Source organism: Gouania willdenowi, chromosome 11 (genome assembly GCF_900634775.1).
Source record: "Gouania willdenowi chromosome 11, fGouWil2.1, whole genome shotgun sequence".
In the NCBI taxonomy this organism is placed as follows: Eukaryota; Metazoa; Chordata; class Actinopteri; order Blenniiformes; family Gobiesocidae; genus Gouania; species Gouania willdenowi.
In genome coordinates, this window is record NC_041054.1 from 17,564,761 (window position 1) to 17,586,594 (window position 21,834).

A 21,834-nucleotide genomic window follows, 5' to 3' on the forward strand; every position below is an offset into this window, starting at 1 on the left:
GCTGCGATGACTTCACTAAGATTGCAGCAATGATTAGCACGTGTGCAGAAGTGGTGGAGATCGCCCTATTTAAATTAGTGTTTTGCTCAATCAATGTGGAAAGGTGAGGGCACAGAAGCACACAATGACATTTGAGGAAGTTACATTGGAGGCAGATTGCACAAACATTTAATAATGTAGAAAACTTTTTTTCTTTTTAAACAACTTTAAAACCTAATGATATTTTTCCCCCTAATTTAATGTGGCTTTTCCGTCAGGTCCTGTAACTTTGCTCTGATCAGTCCATGAAAAGGCCGATTTGGACAGAAACCGTCCGATTAATCTGCCATTGATCTGAGTTAATGCAGCAACGCAATGTCAATCAGTCAGCACCATTTGAAGATGATCTGACCATCATCCAGCAGGTCTGAGCAGCGCTGTGTCACACACTTTCATAAGTGAACATTGCACCATCACTGCGTAAATTATGTATCTGATCAGCTGATCTGGCCTGACATCACCGTGACGAGAGTTTGATTGTCAAAACATAAAGAGAAGACACATAAGTTCACATCCATGGAGGTCCGCTCACAGTGACCCTCTGGCTTTGCACCGCAGCGGACACACACGTACCGGACTCCACATGGGCTTCACGTATACACACACTTTTTACTCACACTTTATTTTCTCATTCAGTAAATGTTAATATTGGCTATTGTCTTATTTTTATTGTATTATGTGTTATTTTCTTATACTAGAAAGGTTAACTGGAGCCTTTTTTCCATCTCCGCTGTGTTTTGTGTCAACATTTACTGCAGAGGATCACTGCGTGTGTGTTTGCACCTGTTTGTACTATTTTCCTGTGCTAAAACAATCACAGCAAACAGTTCCAGATTTTATCAAATGCATTGCGCCCACTGCATTCATTTATTTGCATATCCTCCTCCCATTTTTTTGCTCCCCTTGTGAGCTCCACCTACTATACATATTCATTAAAAGGAAACGCACTAAATGGATTGAGGGCGCATTGCGACGCGCAGCAGCCGTGCACTGCTGAACGTGCCTGAGTTTGTATGGCTATTAGCACGAGGAGTGACGGTTGCACACGCGTTAATACCCCTAAACCTTTAGTGAATCCGTCCCTCAGTGCAGAACTGTTGGCAGGTTTGAACACATGCTGACAGCTAGGAACTATTTTACTGGCCTGCTTTCAGTATTTCAAAGGACAAAGCCTTTATTCCTTAAAAGGTTGTTTGTCATGTAATTTATTTTGTCCATTTTTTTTTTCATCCGTACCACTCAATTAATTACAAGCTGTAAATTTGCATCACTCTTCCTGTACTGTATTCAGGATGAGTACTTGTTTTTGGGCAGTACTTTGACCTTGATAGAAGCCTCAGCAGAGGTAAAGGCCTCCTGATGGAACAAAGGATACTAAAAGCTCTGTTTATACGGTCCTCCATGGAAATGAATACATTTCCTCGTGGAGACAATTAAAATGATCTATGGGGCAATAACTCTCTGTGACATCTGAGTTTCAATACTGTCAGCAGCCTTTCAATGCGGGCTTTTGTTTCATCAAGATGCGACAGTTTGTGATTATGTCATCAACACACCTTTTACACCAGGGTTTTAACCCACAAGTGTGTGAATACATTGGGATTTAGCTGCTTTGATAATCCAAAATTAACATCAAGCAGACATTTTCCCCACTGTTGGGTCAAACGGGGTTCGCCTCAGTTCACATTGCTTTTAGCTCATAATCAAAGAACTAATCTTTGTTTTTACTTCAGAACTGCTCTCCTGGGTTTGCCGTTGCTTAGCTGCCTTGTTCTTCCAAACACAGTGGGATTGGATGTAGCAAAGCTATGCTATCATCCTTGTTTTGTTCACACTAGTTATTAAATCAACGCAGACATCTTATAATACTCCCATTTGCCAGTCTGATCCAAGTGATCTTAAACAGATCTGCGTTAGCAAGAAGAAGCCAATGGAACTCAGAGTGGATAAGAGTGTTAGTGGTTTCAGACTGGCTTTTGAATGGAAAAAAAAAAAAAAAAAACTATCATGAATAATCTGGGGCATTCCTGTACTCCCTCTCAGGTCTCACCCAGCCCAGGAGGAAGGTTTACATTACAGTGTGGAGTGATGAGTTCCCTTGGCTGGACCACAAGACAGATACACCCCACCACTCCACAAGAATAACACAATTATTATATTTTGTTTCAAGCACAGAAAGACAATTCAACAACTTTGAAATGGAATGGAAAAGAAATATATAGCAACTCCCGATATGTTAGGACGTGTATTTTTCTTCCAGATATTAACTATTTTTGCAGACTTGACAATCGATGCCTTTGTCCCTGTGTTAATATGCTAGGTGGCAAGCAATGCGTAGGAGGAAAAAAAAACACAGTCTCCTGGCCAAAAAAGGGGGGAGGGGGTCCCGAATGTCATCTTTAAATCCAGCAGGCTGATTGATTCAAGGGAATGACGGGCAATACCTCCACTGAGAGGAAACACTAAACTAAACAACAGGCATTCCCCTGGGAATGTGCCTAACAGCGTTACGCCATGTATACATGGCAGCATGCTGCTCTTTGAAACATACATTTCCATAGGGATAATTCTGTTTCTTTTGCTGTAATCCATGTTACGAGACACATCAAAGTACATTTGATGAAGCGGTATCAAAGAATCTTGGACAGAAGTTAAACCCCTTTCAACACACCCAACAAAAATGCTTTTTATCAGTCGTACCTATTTACACGACTGAAGGTAGACTCAGCTAAATATTTACTCTGGTGCTGTGATGTAAAACTAGCAACAACTTAATGATGCATGGGGTATCACAGAATATACAGCAGACTGGAAGAACGAAGCCCTTTGATTGTTCCAGCCATCTTCATCCTAAACAATCACAATGATTGAGAGCTCTCAAATGGGTCTAGCTTACAGCGGGGCTCAGTTTATTTCTTTTGCCAAAAAAGCTAAACTCATGTTCCTCTTTGGTCTTTTTTATACTCTTGAGAGAGGCAACAGCGGGATCAGTGTTGAAAGTGCTTTCTTTGAATCCCGCAGTTGTCTATGAGCTTGCACATAATTATTAGTCTACTGAGCCTTGTTACCCAATGCATATGTCAAGTCCTTCCTTTAGTTCACCTCATCAAAAAAAAACTCATTTTTACAAAAAAGGTCTACTGTACATATAAAAACATACAACAGCATATCTAGGTGTATGAATCCTCTCAGGGGGAAGACGAACTATATTGCCAGAAGTATTGGGATATCTGTGTTTACACGCACAGGGATTTTAATGACATTTCATTCCTAATCCGTAGGGTTTGATACCGCCAAGGAGGGACTTCACCGACCATTGGCAGCTGTAGCAGATTTAACTATTCCACTAAGACATTCCACAAGGTTTAGGAACCTATTTCACAAATCTTTAACTTTTTGTAGATTAAAATTTGTACAGGTTAAGACCTCATGGACATGCAATTTGGAACCAGAAGTCACAACTGAAGTGACAATGCGTTAAAATGTACTCTAAATCTTCAATCCACTCACTCCCACTATCACATCTGACTGCTTAAGTTGTAATGTCCAGTGGCAGTGGGCTTTACTAGATCTAGCAACTTGGCCATAAAAACCCATTACATGAATCGTATTTCCCACTGGTCCTCATCTAAAGCCACACAGAGTTTGGAAGTCGGTAGCTTTTGTAGAAATTTGGCAAAACTGCATCTGGTGATCCCCGTCTGTGATTTTAGATGGCCTACAGGATGTGCTTCAGTTACTATTACAAATTAATACTCTCTATCTCACCTAAACTCAATTAGTTGGATGAGTGATCCAAAACTTTTAGTAATAAGTTGTGCATATTTTGTGGCTAATTTTGAAACACACTTTTCTGTTTCTCCAGAATCCCTATAAAATATTAATTCAGATTTTTTTCTAAAGCCTAATTTAATTATCAAAGTTGATTTTAAGTCCATCTAATTAACCACAGCATGGTGTGCAATTTAGGCACAAATGGGAGTTCTTGATTAAAATGTAACACTCTTTATTTTTGTACTATTAAGAAGGAATGTTCCACATTGACGGCCATGCATATAAATGTAGCACAAATCCAACCCTCTAATTAGGTTTAAGTTTGGTTAGACCGCACCATTGCTGAACACAGAAACACTAAAATGTGCCATTAATTAAGGAGTGTGACTGATTTATGAGGATTTGGCCACCGACTGCCATGTCAGCGTTTATTTAAATGAGGTCATCTCATGTTTTACATCCAGTGCAAGAACATAAAGTTTTGTGACTTGCTCTTGATATTAATATATCCTGAATTCCAGTTGTTGTTGGTGTTTTTGTATATACAGAGTAAATATTATGGGAAGGAAACTTTGTTTTTTGCTGGTATTGTGAATGATATGGACCCACACTGGGCATTAAAGCTGCTTGGCTATTGGGAGTCTACACAATACTAATGGAAGTGTGGGAAGGCTAATCATGCATGAAATAGTTGACAGTCTGCATGCAAAGTATTTCACTCTGTTCCGCTCGTTTTTTTTTTTTTTTCCAACAGTTCGAGGAATAGAAAAGAATAAGTCTAATAGGGCATTGTTGCTCTTGGGAGTATTAATCACATGAGGTAAATACATATTCCTCCTTTTTATTTCTGTTAGTGTTTCGTTTTGGCTGGTTTGATTCAGCAGTTTTTTTATCACAATCACAAGAAAGCTTTGGAAAGACAGGATGAGTTTGGATCCCTGCAGTGAACTCATCCTATCAGGCTTTAACAGAGTGGAGGATACAGTATGTGCCGTAGTGTAATGCAGCTAAAGTAAAGACCAGGAGGGAACATTTTGATGCTTTAGAAAATAGCAGTGATATGAGTAAAACCATTAAGAAAAAAATGGGCAAAGGAAAACGATAATTTGTTGATATTCTGCATTACACATCAAGCAGTTTTTAAAAAGAAATCAACTCACTTTAAGATCGATTCATTGTTATACTGTTAACTTGTGTCCTTTCCACAAAATGTCCACATTTGACTGTTGTCCCGGAAGTAATGTCAACAAGACTGATAAGAAACAATTAGTTTAAAACAAAATTTGTTGTTACGCAGAATATTAGGATGTGGCAGTAGTTTAGTCAATAGCTGTGTTTCCATTACCCTTGGAAATGCGCAAAATCGAAATAAAATTGGTAATGGAAATCCGTGAATTTCGAACACTCACATATCATTTAAAAGTTTTGACGCTTTCATGAGGAGGATTTTCAGACGTTTTGATAGTGAAACGTGTCGCAAAAGCACCATGGAAACACTTTTCCCGCAAATACTCGTCACAGAACGTGGTCACATGACCACTTCTTTCCAAGAAAACATGGCGCGGTACTTGTAAACAGAGGAGGAGACCGGAAGATTTCTTAGCATTATACTTTAAATTATTACGGCCACACTAGACGTAAAACAACAAAAGAATACTGAGTTTTATGAGGAGGATTTGAGTTTCCGTCTTTCTGCAGCGAAGTCTCGTGGGATGAGATTTCACTGGAGTTACGAGGCTCCTGCCCAAATCAACCCTCAATGGAATCACGTTTAAAGCACAATTATACTTTGTCAACATTTAGAAGATACTATTGTATAGATTATCATAGGGACATCTTCCTGATAGCATAAGTTGTACTTCACAACTGGCTAATCAATAGTAATGGAACTTATGTCAGACATATTTTGTTTAGCTTATATTTGTACAATATTTTAACAGAAACATGAGTTGCAGTCAAGCCCACACCAACCTACATGTGGTTAGGTTTGTTGTGAAAGGCTAGAAGAGGAAGTTGTTATTCTCTCTCTCGTCTCCCATGTTATATTTGACTGTTCTTCCATGTTCTCTTTAGATGGGATGATACTGACATATTTGTAAAGCACTTTGTGGTTTCTACCTGTGAAAAGCCCTTTATAAATAAAGATTATTTACTTATTCTTGGTATTATTATTGTTTGTCTGCTTTATAGAATCAATGGATATGCATCACGCTTTTCAAAGACACAAATATCGTCTGTTCTCGACCTGGATTTCATCTCCACTATCAGATAGTACATTAACCATCACTATCTGCATGTGTTTAACCTGCTGATAACCAAGGGGTAACAAATGGCTAAACCCACCACCTGTTTCCGTAAGTGTTATTGATGACTGTAGGGACAAACTGAGTTCTCAAACTCCAATTACATGTTGACAATGAATAGATATATTACTATGACCGCTAAGAAATGAAATGAACCATAGTAGGGTATGGAAGGCATAAAGCTTAGGGATGCTTTTAAAGGGTAAAAGCTGGCCTGAACAGTATTATCCAAATGGATGAGCTACCGAAGCTCAAATACCTAAAGAAGTTAATGTTATGGCTGACTAGCGTAGACCCTTAGTTTACAGAGTTCTCCAACTCATCTTTAAGCCCATAGTAAATCTAAAGATGCATTTTTTTTCTGTCTTATGTTCGGTTTTTAGTTAATGTACTCCTGCAGCAGAACACATTCTCCAAACAGCCCTTTTTTTAAAAAAGAATGTAGAGGGAGGGTAAGAAGGTGGTTTTTGCTTGAATTAAAGATATGAAGATAAAAGCGAACAAAGGCAGACACAACTTCCCATAGGGCCCATGAATGAAAACAGATGATAGAATAAAAAGCTGATGATATATCTACGTTGATACTCAGGCATTCATCACACAACATACTGTACAGTTTAAGTCATGCATTAACATGTGCACAATACACAGTTAAAAAAAACACATGATTTACGCAGCTTGCTTACGCTTGAATATAGTTTATTACACAACTTTTTATCTCAATATATGCCTTTTAGCGTAATATTAAAATGAATTGATGTTTGCTTGTTATTTAGGAGCGAGAAGTTTGAAAATGACTGTGGTTGTCCGGTTGTTGGAAAAATACTTTAATATTAAATCAATATCGCAGTCCTTTTGAACTTCTATGTTGATAATCAAATGATAAAAAATGACAAATATTGCCCCAATTTGGACTTTGAAAATATATCCAAGACATATTTGAGCAAATACTATTGTTAGCAACAAATAAAAAAGTGGATATAATACAATCAATTACAAAATGTATTTAATATTATTTTTTTGTATTTGTTTACAGTATTTCTATGTAAGTGCATTTGTTAATGACAAGTGCCCCCATTATGGAAGGTAGTAATTGATTACTATGGCAACAACACATCATCAACACTTTAGCGCAGCGTGTTTCCTATTCCTGTCAAAGTTGGATTTCTAAACACTCAGAATATTTACTATTCATAAAAACCAGTGGATTTTAAGACTTCTTTCTGAATATTTCTATGACATGTAACACAGATATGTTGTGTTTCTTTAAAGAGTGTGGAGGAACTTGATACCAGCAATGAGTCTAACATGTTTAGGTTAGCTTACCACAGCTAGACTACATTGTTATGTCGATTTACGCCTAGGTTCACAAGCTCTAGTTTCACTTCTGTACTATGCTAACCTGACAGTGAAAATTATTGATATACACTACACAGCCACCTAATCTGCAATGTGATCAAAAAAAAAAATTAAAAAAAAAAAAAAATGTATATATATATTTTAAGATAACAAAAATAAATATGAACAATAAACACTAGATTAAAAGTGTCCCCTATGTAATGTATTCAACCAAATATCCTCAAAGTACAGCATAAAGAAAAGTCATTAGAACGATGTAATAGCCTATTAAATATTAAACACCTAATTTATTTCAGGCTATTTACCTGTTAAACACTTTATTTAGGCAAGACAAGGCAAATTTATTTGGATAGCGCATTTCATACAAAGGACAATCCAATGTGCTTTACATGATCAAAAAGAGCAACAAAAAACATTCAACAGCCTAAAAATCAACAAGAACATTAAAATCATCAGTAAAAATATTTAAAATCAGTGAAAAATTTTTTAATAATTATAAAAACGTTTAAAATTGGCAACAGACAATATGTCAACAATAGCATGACCAAAATTCTCCCTCTCAATCATACGGCATGGGTAAATTGTAATAAAAATATGTAGCTGTGGTAATCGTAATTGAATTGTAATTGAGAGTAGATAAATTACTTTGTAATTGACATGAAAATTCTATACTGGGGAACCATGTACAGTTCTACACAGACGTGTTTACAAATAAAAAATATGTTTCATATCAAGCGTTCCCAAATTGTACCATTTAAAAAGCATAAATCAAGGGGTATACTGACACAAAAAAGGCTCAGACGTCCACACCAAAAATATTAAAATCAATATTTTCATTGATTAGGAAGCCTAACATTGTAACCAATAGATATTAAAGAAATTAGATAAAAGATGTTTTTTTTTTTTTTGTGTGTATTTCACAGCTGATTTACGACCCGTTATCATAAGAGATGCTAACAAAAAGCTAACACATAAGGAAAGTTAACTTTTATTAGGTTATTTAATTCAGGCTCAGTATTTGTGATCAATTGTAATTGAACTTCAGTAATTGTAACTGACTTTCTGAGGATACAAAACAATTCTAATTCAATTGTAAATGCAAATAATGCTGGTCACTGTATTTGAATTGTAACGGAACTGGGTAATTGAAAACGTAATTGTAACTGAAAAATGCAATTGACCCCAAGCCTGGTACGAACACAAAACAAAAAAGAGATTCTAACACTCTAGCCTGGTTGGAGTACATTGATTCATGTCAATAAAACACATCACAATCTGATATGAGACAAGCAGGGAAAGTGTGTGTGTGTGTGTGTGTGTGTGTGTGTGTGTGTGTGTGTGTGTGTGTGTGTGTGTGTGTGTGTGTGTGTGTTTGTGTGTGTGTGTGTGTGCGCGCGGAGGGAAGGGGAGGGGGTTTGAAGTTGGAATAGAAAGTTCCCAGTATTTTTTTTTTTTTATTGTTCTGATGGTGAGCAGAGAGTGTTTTTGTAGTTTCCTTTCCTAACCCCTGCAAACAGAAGTACCCTGAGAGGGAGGGAGGACGTCAAAGAGGGAAGGGTGGTTGAGTGATTATGTGCTAAGGAGCTGTGTATGTGTGTGTGTGTGTGTGTGTGTGTGTGTGTGTATGTGTGAGTGCGTGCGTGCGTGTGTGTGTGTGTCTGCCTCTCTGTACTTCAAGAGTTTACCGCTTCAACTAACATCCTGAAGCAGGCCACTCTCTGCTCACAGCTTCTACAGAGCAACACCTGGACTCCAGGAGCTTGAAAAGACGGCAGCGGCAGTGGAGAAGAAGGTCACTTTTCAGAAGCCGGATAAAAAGGTGGGAGGAAAGTTTGTGGTGCAGCTTCCTGGGCTGAGCTGCGTGAGGTGGCTGGGTGTTGGAGGTAGAAAACAATACACTCTTTCCTGTATATAATGAGTTTTTTCTTTGCTTTTTACTTTTTAAGGTTACGAAATAACAGCAGGAGGGCAGGCTGAAGTGCAAAAGGCTTTTTGGATGCAACCGCCAGCTACAAGAGACCCAGTGGAAGTGATAAAAACAGAGAGATTCACAGCAGGTGCTGGAGACGAGCAGAGCACTGCGGAGCACAAAAGAAGAAACTCTATCAAACCACTGTATCAGGAGGTTTAACCCACTCCTCCACATATCCGTTTTGTGGTAACCCTGACATGGGCCGTCTGCTGGCCCTGACCTTAGCCTACCTGGCCTACCTGTTGGCCACTGCCATTTGCTCAGAGCGCCGGCAGCACCACGTGCAGCACGGCCTCTGCAGCTACACCTTCATCCTGCCTGAGCTGGAGCACTGCCATCCCTTAAAAGACCTGCAGGTCAGCAACACCCTCCAGAGTGATTCCCCACCTGAAGCAGAACCGGATACAAGCCAAGCCAGAGAAAAGCACAACCAAAGGCCTTCCTGGCAAGAGACGAAGCTGGAGAACCTAGAGAGTGCCATGGAAAACAACACACAGTGGCTACAGAAGGTAAACTATTCCTTCTTTTATGAAGCAGAAACATGTGGAAATATCTGCAAACAGAGCTTGAATGTCCAATAATCAGGGCAAACTTCTCTTGATGTTATTAAATTCAGAATACAGAGATGCAAGATCCTGTATACAGAACACAGGTTGGAATACATGTACATGTACATGTACTTGCATAAAGTTGTGACCTTTTTGTCTAACATTCATCTAATAAAGGTTATTTACCTTTGCCAAGCTGGTAATATTTTCACCAGTGTTTGTTTGTTATTTTGTTATCAAGATAAAGTTAAAAGTACTGAAGGGATTTGTAGAAAATTTTAAACAAAGACGGACCTTTTGGCGATGGAAGATTCCATTAAAGTTTGTAGAGGATTAAGATCAATATACTGATTCTGGATCAGTTTAAAAAATTGAAAAAATCGTCACCTCTTATTACCGCTGAAATTTCCAAAAAAAAATGTATATTTCGATTTGTGTTATAATAGATCTTTATGAAATTTGAATCAATTATGTCAGGTTAGTTCCCAAGTTACAGTACCTCACCGGGTTTCATCTGGATCAGATTAGGATTGTTATTGTCTTGTATTATTATAGTTTAATCATTATAAATAAGGATACACATTTCCTCACTGATCCAGATAACTGCAATATCTGGCAAAGAGGATGTTTAGTGCTTGGTGGAGGTGTGTGCTCCATGAGGGCTTTTGTTTTTCTTGTTTTAAACTGTTTTAAGAGATGCCTGAGCAGTAATGTATCAAGCTAGACTAATGGCAGATATGAGGTGGATTGTGGCTGAATATAAGTTGTTTTTTTAACACAACACTGCAGTAAAATATACAAAAATAATCTTATCAGTGGTTCTTAAAGAAAAAGGTATTCTAATCATCAAGTTAAAACAACAATTTGTGTTTATTATTCATACACCTTGCAAAGTTTTACCGTAGTTAATGGGAGTTACTCGGATCACCCAGCCCTAACCCTTGATGTCAGATGCAAGAACGCTTTCCCCAAAGTTGTCCTAACCAACATAGTTTTAACTGGCAGTGTGTTTAGAAGGGTTAAAACTAAGTGAGTAATATACAAACACCAAAGTGGCCTCATTACAAGACTATGCATAATAACACAACTAACAAGAAAGTATACTGCATGAGAAAAGTGTCAAAGTCTAGACAAGAATTGTTAAGGAGCATTGGGTTTTATGATTTGCTATTCAGGCTGAACAGAAGTAGAAAACACAACTGAACGGGGTTGAGGGCTGTAGACTAAATGGTCATGGATGTATTCCCTCAAAGGCTTAACGGTACTATAATAATAAATTGATTAAAGCTGTGAAGCACAGTTGAGCTTCTTTGCTAGTTTGGGGCTGCGTTGCTGCAAATTAGGTTATAGTTTTAGTAGATTATGCATCATTTCAAAATCAACAGGGGGAAGTATGACTGGCCTTGTACTTATTTATTACTGGAAAGAAACCTCAAGCGTGTAACCCGTAACGTTTAAATATATTCAAAGCAAAACGGAGGACGAGAAGTCATGGAAGGAATGTTATGACTCCAACAAAGTTCTTATTGCAACATTACATTTGTTTGGGATTTACATGAAAAGACAACAAGACAAAATACAAGTAAATTGAAACAACCCTCTTCACTGTTTTAAACACTTGTTATGCAACACTGTGAAACAAGCTTAGTATGAGTTCAAATGCCATTGAAATTAAATTCTGTTACTAAAAGTTTATCAGTGACAGACACACGTTAACGGCTCTCCTCTCTATACAGTTGGTCTTTCCGGTTTTATTTAGCTGGGATTATGACCGACTCAAATGAAATGATAAGATTAAAAGTGGCTGCACAATGGTGTTTCCATTGCTAAGGTCATCTGGGCACAGCATTCGTGAAAGGCCATTGTCTAGCAGTGACTGACAGATTGACACAACGCCCATCTCCAGCAGGCTTGCCATTTTTGTATGCAGAATATTTATGGAATCCACTAATCCTTGGGTTGATCACAGGCAATTCTGTGGAGTGTTTGGATTGGCCGCAGAGCGAATATGGTGATTATATTGGAGGACTGAAAATAGGGTAATACGAATTCAAAAAGCCTTTCCTGTCCTCAAGTCACTTTTCATCCACAGCAGAATTTAAAGGAAAAATAGAAAAAATAAATACTTTTCTCGTTCTTTCCTTCATGCAGTCTGCTGCTTATCATGCTGTCATATTTACGATGCTAAATCTTTATGCATCATTTGCCAATCCAGTTCATCCAACTGGGAGACAGAGACATACTGTATAATAATGTACTGGTACTCTTATATTCCCTGTGTGCACCTGGCCTGCATTGTTCTTTAAAACAATCCTATAAGTCTGTGCTGTGTCAGTATGTGTGAGTGAGTGATGGAAAGAGATGGAGACAGCGTGCCTATTCCTCATGTATAAAGAACATTTCTCATGCATGAAGTTTTAAAAGCACAAGCTAAACTTTAGAATACAAATCATCACACATCATGCAGGTTTCCTGAGTATTCACGATGGATCCTCTCTAACCTCCCTCTCGGCCATGCAGGAGACACAGTTTACAGAAAAAAAGCAGCGCTGACACACATCTTGTTCTTCTGCCAACTTCCTCCACATAACGCCTGGAATGAACACAAAGATCCAACTTTTCAACAACTAACCCCCACCAAGCTAAAGTGATGCATACATGATCACACTGTTGGTGGGATTCCCACAATAACAATAATTTGGTTCTTAAGAGCCTCGTTCACCTACATACAATGACTTTTGACCTGAGATGGAAAAAAAAATTCAACACCTTGTGAAACAAATTACACCAATCTGCATACTTTAGAGTCCTAACATATCTAGAGCTTCAGGCATATGAGTGTTTTTGTTGTTTTAAATGAAAACTTGCACAATCCCACTCAAAGCTCTTCTGGGATATCACCCTGTCTGTGAGACTTTCACCTAAAACCGTCTGAAGGGAAACACAACCAGGCCTCCGGTATCAACAGCACTCACAAGATGTACCACAATGGAATCTCAATCAAAGTGCAATAATGCTCCAGATTCTCTTCTGTAGTGTTTCCAAGTAAAAACTCTGGTTGTTGTCTTTTAGACGAACCCCCCATCATAACCTTTCCTTCATCATCCAGCCATTTCTCTCCCTGCTTTCCTGAGGGCTTGGCAGAAGAAATGTGAGTGTGCTAATGTTGGAGCCTTAAAGAAGAAACAGCATGTATTAGTATGCTAATACAGCAACAATGCATACATTTTTCCAGTTATTTTGAACAGGGGATGCTGAACAGAAACATCTTCAGTTTGAAGTGCACAACATTTGCTTTGTTCTGGTTAAACACATCAATCCAAGTTGGTTATAATGCTAGTGATTTCTACCTCCGCTAAGGTAGTCATATTTTCACTGGTGTTTATTGAAGGCAGTGGCTATCCGTACGGTTGTCGTATCAATACACCGACATTCTGTCTTTACGCTATTTGGCCAGTTTAGGCCACGTGACTAAGACTAAACCTTGTCTTAAAAGTAATCCTAAAAATTCTTGCAATATTGGTTTATAACCTAACCCTAAGACGCAACGTACTCACCAATAGCACAGGGGGTTGTCCGTACGGCAACCATACAAATAGACAGATTTTGACCGACGATAGGCCACGATTCAATCAAATTAAAGATTCAATTACATTTTAAAGGAGATCCGGATCAAGGTACGGATTCTTGATCAGTTTCAAATTTCTAAAATACCCTCTCTCATCATTGCCTAAAAATATCTCGGTTTATAATTGACCTTTTTATATATATATATATATATATATATATATATATATATATATATATATATTTGACTCTGTTATGTCAAGGTTAGTTGCTCAATTATCCCAACAAGTGTAATCCGGATTGAATTCTGGATTTTGCATTTCATGTCATATTAAAAAAAAAAAAAAAAAAATAGGGGTGGGGGAGGTTCCAAATACTTCTACCTACTGCTTCATTATTAATGGGGATTGTTGATTTGTCTTACAAGCTTTTACAGTGTGAATGATGATGGTACATGATCAGGGTCACTGATCCAGATAACTGCCAATATCTGGCAAAAAGAAGATTTGGCACTTAGTTCAGTTTTATGCTTTCTGAGTGCTCTTCTTACTTTTAATTTAAGAGCATCAAATAAAGCAATACTCTCAAAAGAATTGATTAAATATATGGCAAAAAAATCAGAACCTTTTTGACTAAGATACAAAAGTTTGACAACAAAAGCAATAGTCAAGCCAAATCTAGCTAATTCATCGTAATAAATGTTTGTTAGTTAGCTAACAAGGCTTTTAATGGGACATCGTATAATGTTTTTTATGCTTGCAAAAGTTTGGCTCAAGTTATTTAAGATTACATTCTTATTCAAGCCTTGACCATGTGGATAACTACTCTTCTGGATATGTGACTATTTACCCAAAGGTTTGATTTAAAGGAGCCATCTAACTGATCCGGTATCAATTTACAATGTCCTGCCAATTCAAAATAAGCCACCAACACATTCTCAGAGGTGGAATAGAGCTTGGAAATCCTTTAGCCCATGGCAACCTAAAAAAAGATGTATTTGGAAATTATTTGGCAGCAAAAGAAACACATCAATATCTCAGAAATGTTACTCATCAGTACAAGTCCATCTTCATCAAATACTATTATACACATACATGGGGTAAACATGAGTGAGAAAATATTGAGTGTTCACTTCAACCTTTTGAAGGCCAAGAATGTTCAAGTCTGCAGGCGTGTAGTAAAGTTACACTTATTGAATTGCTGTATTCGCGCATTAAGTCAAAACTAGATGTTCTCTCTTATTTCATTATAATCTGATCTGATTAAGTATTTATTATTTGCAAGAAGATCTATCTTGTTTTGGCTCAATAATTAGAATATCAGGCACAGCAAGAATGTCATTTCCTGACAGGTGGCCAGGCTACAACTATTGGATAGAGAAAAACTCTTGATGCGGTTCCTGCTCAAATGCTGGAATAGGAAAGATTTGGACTCAGTTGTACAAGGCTGATTATGATGCAGCAAAATCTGCTTCTTTCAATGGAGTTGCTATTTAATGCAAAAATAATTAAAAGGGAACTATCTCTCCATAACTTTCAGTCTTTGGGGATTTGATTGTCCCCCTCTGTCGCGCTGGTCCCAAAGGATCATCATATATTTACATTCAGGAACTCATTAAGAAAGGGACTTATGGAAAAAACCTAAACAGATAACAAAAGCTGTACAGAGAGTGATTATTAGTAAGTTAATCATATAATTGGGCATACATCTCTATTAGTCCTGCGAATACAGTATTTCTCAAACTTTACGAAAAATAGGAGCAATTAACCACTATGCACATGCATAATCAAAAATCCAATGCATTGTACTATATTAAAAAAAGTTTCTCAATTAAAAAGAGTAAGTTCAAGCAAGTGTAGCATATACTGTATTCACTTCAATTTTTCACCAAACAACTGCTCATTAGTTGGATCATTCTGAGTGCTTTGCTCCACAGAGACTTCATTTTCCAGTCGTGTGCTTTAATGAGTAAAGTTTGATTTTGTTCCCACCCTCCAAGAGTCATAAATATTAATGCTCTCTTCTTCGATATCTCTCTACTTACTAAAAAGCGTAGGCTACTGGCCATTGAATGTGTACCTGCACTCTACTACCACTAGCCAGGGAAAAATGGACTTTGACTTCCCAATTTTATTTGCAAAGACAGACCGCATTAATAGGAAAATCTATTTATTGGAGCAAGATGGATGCCAACCTATTTTTACTCTGGGTATAACTTATGATGAGGTTTTGCGAGTGCTCATTTCACTGGGCCCATGATTGATTATAGAGTGTGTGTGTGTGACTACCCTCGAGGACCTGCTCATGAATATATTGATGTCAAACTCCTGATGTACACTTTTCACTGTTTTCTTGTTTAAAGTATCCAAAAACCCTGCAAATTGCTTTCTTTCATTATGTAACAGGCAGTTTTTTGCCTAAGGTAGACCTGTTGATGGATAAAGAGGTGGGCGGTAGATCATTTCGATTGTCCTGAGGTTACTAAGCTTAGCGACTCCATCACGGTGTCAAATAGGAGATTGAGTTGTGAAAAACATCTGTCAAAGTTTGCCTCTTTACCACTGCATTAGTCTGCCAGCGCTGCTAAAATGTAATCAACTCAACCAGAGATAGATCACTGGGCATGATGAACTAAAGGTTTGCATGAGTGAAAACTTGCCAAAACTTGACAGCACGTGTGAACATGTGTTGCGTATGATCTACTAACCATGTGCACAGAGGATCTGATGAATCCGCAAAATAGCACTGGAAATCTATTTATCGAGATGACCTCTAATGATGTAACATAACATAACACGCACAAAAACTCAGCACATGTTTACCAAACCTGGGACTGATAGTAGTGGTAGAGATTAGATCGGGCCCAAAAAATCCAGCCCGTACCAAACTGAGTCCGACCCATTAACTTAAATTGTCGGCCTGAGCCCAAAGCAAACCCAACGTAAATTATTATTTTATTGAACGTATTGCTGCCGGTAGCGCATTCCCACCGGAGAGAGGGGGGACGCGCGCACATGCACCGCAGCTCTGCCCAAAAGGTATTATAATGACATGACTCAAGCCATTATCACAGTTTTACAAGCTTTAATGGAGGTCGTAGTAACACGTCAAAAATAAACAATCAAACATACAAATTTACCATCTTACACCGTCATACACTCACAGAGAAATGTTCACTCTTTTCCTCGCTTACGCCCGCCCTTTCCTCAGCCTCCCAGCCAATCAACACTCAGAACACATGTAAACAGACACACACTGACAGAGAAAGCTGCACGTAACCATGACGCCTTCTCAGCCATGGGAAATGACAGCATCAGTTAACCACTGAATACACACAAGTGGAACAGAACCAGAATATAGAACCCAGTCCGTTACAGCATTGCAGACCAGACCGGGCGGCTCGTGCGTGGAGTGCAGACCTGACTGAAGCACACAATCATATTTGTTCCCTGCCCTCCAGCAGCAAGTGAGGAATGAGCAAAATCAGCAAATAATATTCAGTGAATGTGAACAACAAAACGCAACACAACGCCGTCAGTATCCCGTCCCACTACTAACAGAAATCACTTTAGAAATGATACCACAACTATATAGAAGTGTTTTTGTGTTTATTAAAAACAGACTAATGGGTGACATCTCGGCCCGACCCGGCTCAAATTTCAAGTTGGGCTCGGGCCTAAAATCTATCTTCTAAGTAGTGGCTGTTTCAGTTAATTTATTTAGCATGTTTGGGAGGTTGGTCTCAATTTTCACAGCTTTATGCACAGATGTTACAAGTCAGAAGGTGACGAGAGAATGGATCTTTTTTTATTTAGAGTCGTTTCTGGGAATTAATAAATTCCAAAATAATTGAAAAACTTCTTTTGAATCCTTTTTGCTATTTTTTTCTTCCTCATATCTCCATCGCTACTAGACTTAATTGTTTATTGTTTTAGCACTATGAGATGACTATTGTTGTGATTTGTACTATGTATATATAGAATATATACTGTATATACGGTATAGATTGAGAGAAAGTTGAATTGAATAGCTTTCTCCACAGAATTGACTTGTTTCTCTGTAATTCATATTTTTTTCAATTATAATTTATATGTTTATAACTTTATTCTCCCACATTCTCTATTGTGAAAAATAGTGCCGTCTCCACCATTTTTTTTTTGTTTGCACAATTTTAGTATAAAATTTTAACAGGTGGACAAAAAAAGCATGCAATTTATTTGTATGCACTACCAAATTAACGCTCTTTATTTAGCATTGTATTAAACCCGGCCCTGAGAGTCCATCTTCTCCCTTTCCAGCTAGAGAACTTCATCCAGGAGAATGTTCGCTCAGGTATGGAGGAAATCAAAAGAACTGCGGTGCACACCCAAACAGCCGCGATGCTGGAAATGGGAACCAATCTCCTCAGCCAGTCAGCCGAGCAAACCCGAAAACTAACAGACGTTGAAACCCAGGTGAGTTACCAAGACTCAAATATCCACCAGTGGGTGAAACCATTGCAACTGTTGTTTTTGAATTGGTAATAACTGGTTGGAAATGCTAGAAAAAAAAAAAATGTGGTAAATGATGATACCGAGTGAATGATGTAAAATGAGAAGCAGCCAAATGAAACAAAGCTCCACAGCACAATGAAGACCTGTTTCTAGTCATGTCTTAGAACTGTTAATCAACTATTGCAACAGTTTATTTGTCAAGCTTATGGGGGGATGATAAAAGCACAACCTGTGCAAATAGTAGATTTTGTTTCATTTGTCGTTTCCAAATGTTTAACCAGGTTTTCCTCAAATTCCAAACACAGAATCAAATGTTCTTGTGATTTAATGTGTTTGTTTATAGTTCTACATTTATAGCGCTCGTTTTCCTTGATTTTATTAGTTTTTACTCCTAATATTTTCCCTCTGAATTTTTTGTCTTAATCTTTTTATTTAGATTACATTCCCAGGTTTTTTCTTCAAATGAAAGTAAAACATACAGTAATTTAGAAAGGCTTAGTCTGTCAGTCTGCCCTAGGGCAGCTGTGGCTACATTGTAGCTTACCACCACCGGTATGACCGTGTGAGTGACTGGTGTGAATAAATAATGGTTTCTGTAATGTGCTTTGAGTCTCCTCGAAGAAAGCGCTATATAAATCCAAGCCATTATTATTATTATTAGTTATAAATCATTAACTTATTCACTGCCATTGACGTTAATATACATCGTTTCAAATCAAAACGCTCGCTGCCAATGAAGTATATGCACGTCAATTGAGTTTTTCAGCGGGGGTTGCTAGGAGACAGTGTGACCTAGCTCTTCCATGAATATGGGCCTTGTACTATGATGTAGTGACCAACTGGTGCCATGTAGGTGGCAGCAGCGCACCTTTTGATGAGGGATTATCCGTGATTATCACTTTCGCTGGGGAGGGAGAAGCCAAGGACGAGACAGAAAATGTCGCTACGAGGGAAGTATCCAGCAGCTCACTCTTCAGCAGAGCACGTGTGGACCTAAGTGGACTATTGAGATTGTTGCGATGGTGAGAGAAAATGATCAACAAACCGGGCCAAGCGGTGAGACTCGGCATGTCCGGGAAAAGGAGGAAGTTGTGTGTGTGGGAACTGACGAGGGGAGAGACTTGGAGGAAGACCAAAATACATTAAGAAAACCATTCAATTCTGACCCAGATAACAATAACAATAATTGTGCTATCAAAAGCCCAGTCTCAGTATTGTTTCTGTAGTTTTATAGAAAAAAACCAATGTTGAGGTGTCACTAAAGCAAAAAAAAAAAAAAAAAAAAAAAGTGTCAAAATCACTGTTGGATTTTTCAGAAAAAGGCTGTTTTCTCAGCTTTTTGCTCAGAATCTGGTGTTTTGTGTGAAATTACCTATATTCAACTGCTGATTATGGAAGAACAAAACAAGCTTGATACCTTTTTTTTTTTTTTTTTTTAGTGAAAGTAGTGTCTATTCCTATTCATACAAAATATTCTGTAGGTCTTTAAAAATGTGTCAAAAATGCTCTAAAATGACTGGCAGTGAGGGGCATAGCTATTCTGAAAATGGCTGGCAGTGAATGAGTTAACATACAGTTAACCCTCAGAGCATCTTTGTGGCCAAAAGTGACACTTTGTGTGTTTTTATTTTTTTCCCTCTCAATATTCTGGTTATTTTGAAAGCTCGTTGTATGACATTTTGCCACTATTTATTTTTTATTTGTATTTGCTTAACTCCATATTCCTGTGTATAGAAAAGGAGATATGAATCATACTGACACTTAGTAATCTCGTGACCAAATTAGCCCCATTGACTCCTATTGTAATCACATTTTTAAATACTATAATCATGACTTATCGTAATGATTTTCCAACAATACCTCATAGATCAAAATATCTACCTTCAAAATAAAGGAAAAATATGTTTTAGGTGTAATAACCCCCCTACCAACCAGAGACCACTGCATAAAGTTTTAGGGAAATTTTAGTGAGGGCCTGGATTTCTCATCTAGCAAAATATACAGGGTGTACAGGTGTAATTTTTTTCTTTAAAACTGTCATTGTGCCAAAAATATTTATGCATTAAAAATTAATTCTGCCATCAATTAACAGCAAGACCAAGGCTTGCTTTTTTAATTTTTCATTAAAAAAATTCAGTTTTGCCTTTATTTTTGGAAATACTGCAATTTTAGTGTTTTTCCTGCTGAAAAAAAGAGGTTATCATGATATAAAGAAGTTCAGACAAACATAAAAAGGCTTTGAAAATTATGATTCATTTTATACTGTATATATCGATAAGTCTGTAGTCATTGAAAAGATTGGATACGGTGGAAGAAAGAAAAAATGTATGGAGTACATTTGTTTTGCACTTTTATGAGACGTGTCCAAGTGTATGTAAAGTTAAAGGAGTGCACAATTATTACAAAGTGTTACCATTATCATTATTATTGTATTTCTATCATGATATTCAACATGTATTTGTCCTCATTGCAAAAGTATTTAAAAGTTGATATACATGTTTGTGCATCCTTCTGCATTTTCTTGCTTGCATAGTGACTTTTCTGTCTTTTAATTGACATGTAGGTGTTAAACCAGACAAGCCGCCTTGAGATTCAGCTGTTGGAGTACTCACTCTTCACTAACCAGCTGGAGAAACATATTCTCCTGCAGACCCAGGAGATCTCCCGTCTCAGCGATAAGAACAGGTGGCCATCACAGTATGACACAGACACACTAAAAAAAACATAACTAGACAGTCAAGGGTGAGTTAAACACTTGCAAAATTAATTATTCATTTTCATAACGATAACAGGCCACAATCGGGGGGGCCATTTTTAAGGTCCATTGCATCGTGGTTATTACAGTGATTGTTTTCTGTCTTTTGTTTCTGTGTAATTGCGGAAAGATCCAGAACCGTGCCCTCCAAAATGTTGCTTCAATTACTGATTAAATGTGCTCGTGTCCGTGTGATCCTTTGTTTCCTTTTCTTTTTTAATTAAATGAGCTGGCGTGGGAAAGTTGCTCTGCATCAACTCGTTTGCACCAATTAAATTTGCTTTCGCTGGGCGGCAGGAAATAGAATCTGGACTTATACAGAACTTGCATGAAAGTTATCTGACGAACAAAACGTGAAAGAATATATGAAATGACCTAATCGAGACCAAACAACGAGGCGCGCAACGTCAAAATAATGTGTATTGTGTTAAATGTGTGTTTGTGAGTGAATTGAGGAGGAGGGGTTTCCCATTCGTATCCCAAACATCACAAGGTCAAATAAAGGTCAGTAACGGGAAAAAGGGGAGCGGGCTGTGGGTGCTGTGAATAGGTATTTTCTCACACTGCATCTGTTTGTCATTTCCATCTGTCTGGATGGAGTAGCTCCAAAGAAAACCAGCGTCCCAGAAGAAAAACAAAAACAACTGTCGCACATGTGGCAACACGTGGCTTGTGTTATGGCCTTTTATAGGGGCATCCCTTATGCAAAAATGTTTCTATATATTGATTATCAATATATTACTGACTGAAAGTGTACATAAAAATATATTCGTGTATATATATATATATATATATATATATACACACACAATAACATATTACAATATATTGAAAAATACATTACATTAATTGCTGCTTTCTATATATTGAAAAATATATTGCAATATTTTTACTCATATATATAATAATATGTCTTACATTTTGTAATAGACTATTATTTATGCGTGCATATATATGAACATATATTACCAAGTATATTACTAAATATATAATTATATATGAATGCACATACATACATTACTAT

General features: G+C 37.5%; 1 protein-coding gene across 1 annotated transcript in view; it reads left to right on the top strand.

Moving 5' to 3' along the window:
- Window positions 1-9,005: 9,005 nt before the first annotated feature.
- Window positions 9,006-21,834, top strand: part of angpt2b (angiopoietin 2b) — a 34,613-nt gene continuing 21,784 nt past the window's right edge. The window contains exons 1-4 of the mRNA XM_028461372.1: window positions 9,006-9,294; window positions 9,422-9,956; window positions 17,861-18,016; window positions 20,619-20,740. Of these exons, the coding sequence (XP_028317173.1) occupies window positions 9,645-9,956; window positions 17,861-18,016; window positions 20,619-20,740 (590 nt within the window). The 5' untranslated portion in view covers window positions 9,006-9,294; window positions 9,422-9,644. The remainder of the gene's footprint in view (window positions 9,295-9,421; window positions 9,957-17,860; window positions 18,017-20,618; window positions 20,741-21,834) is intronic.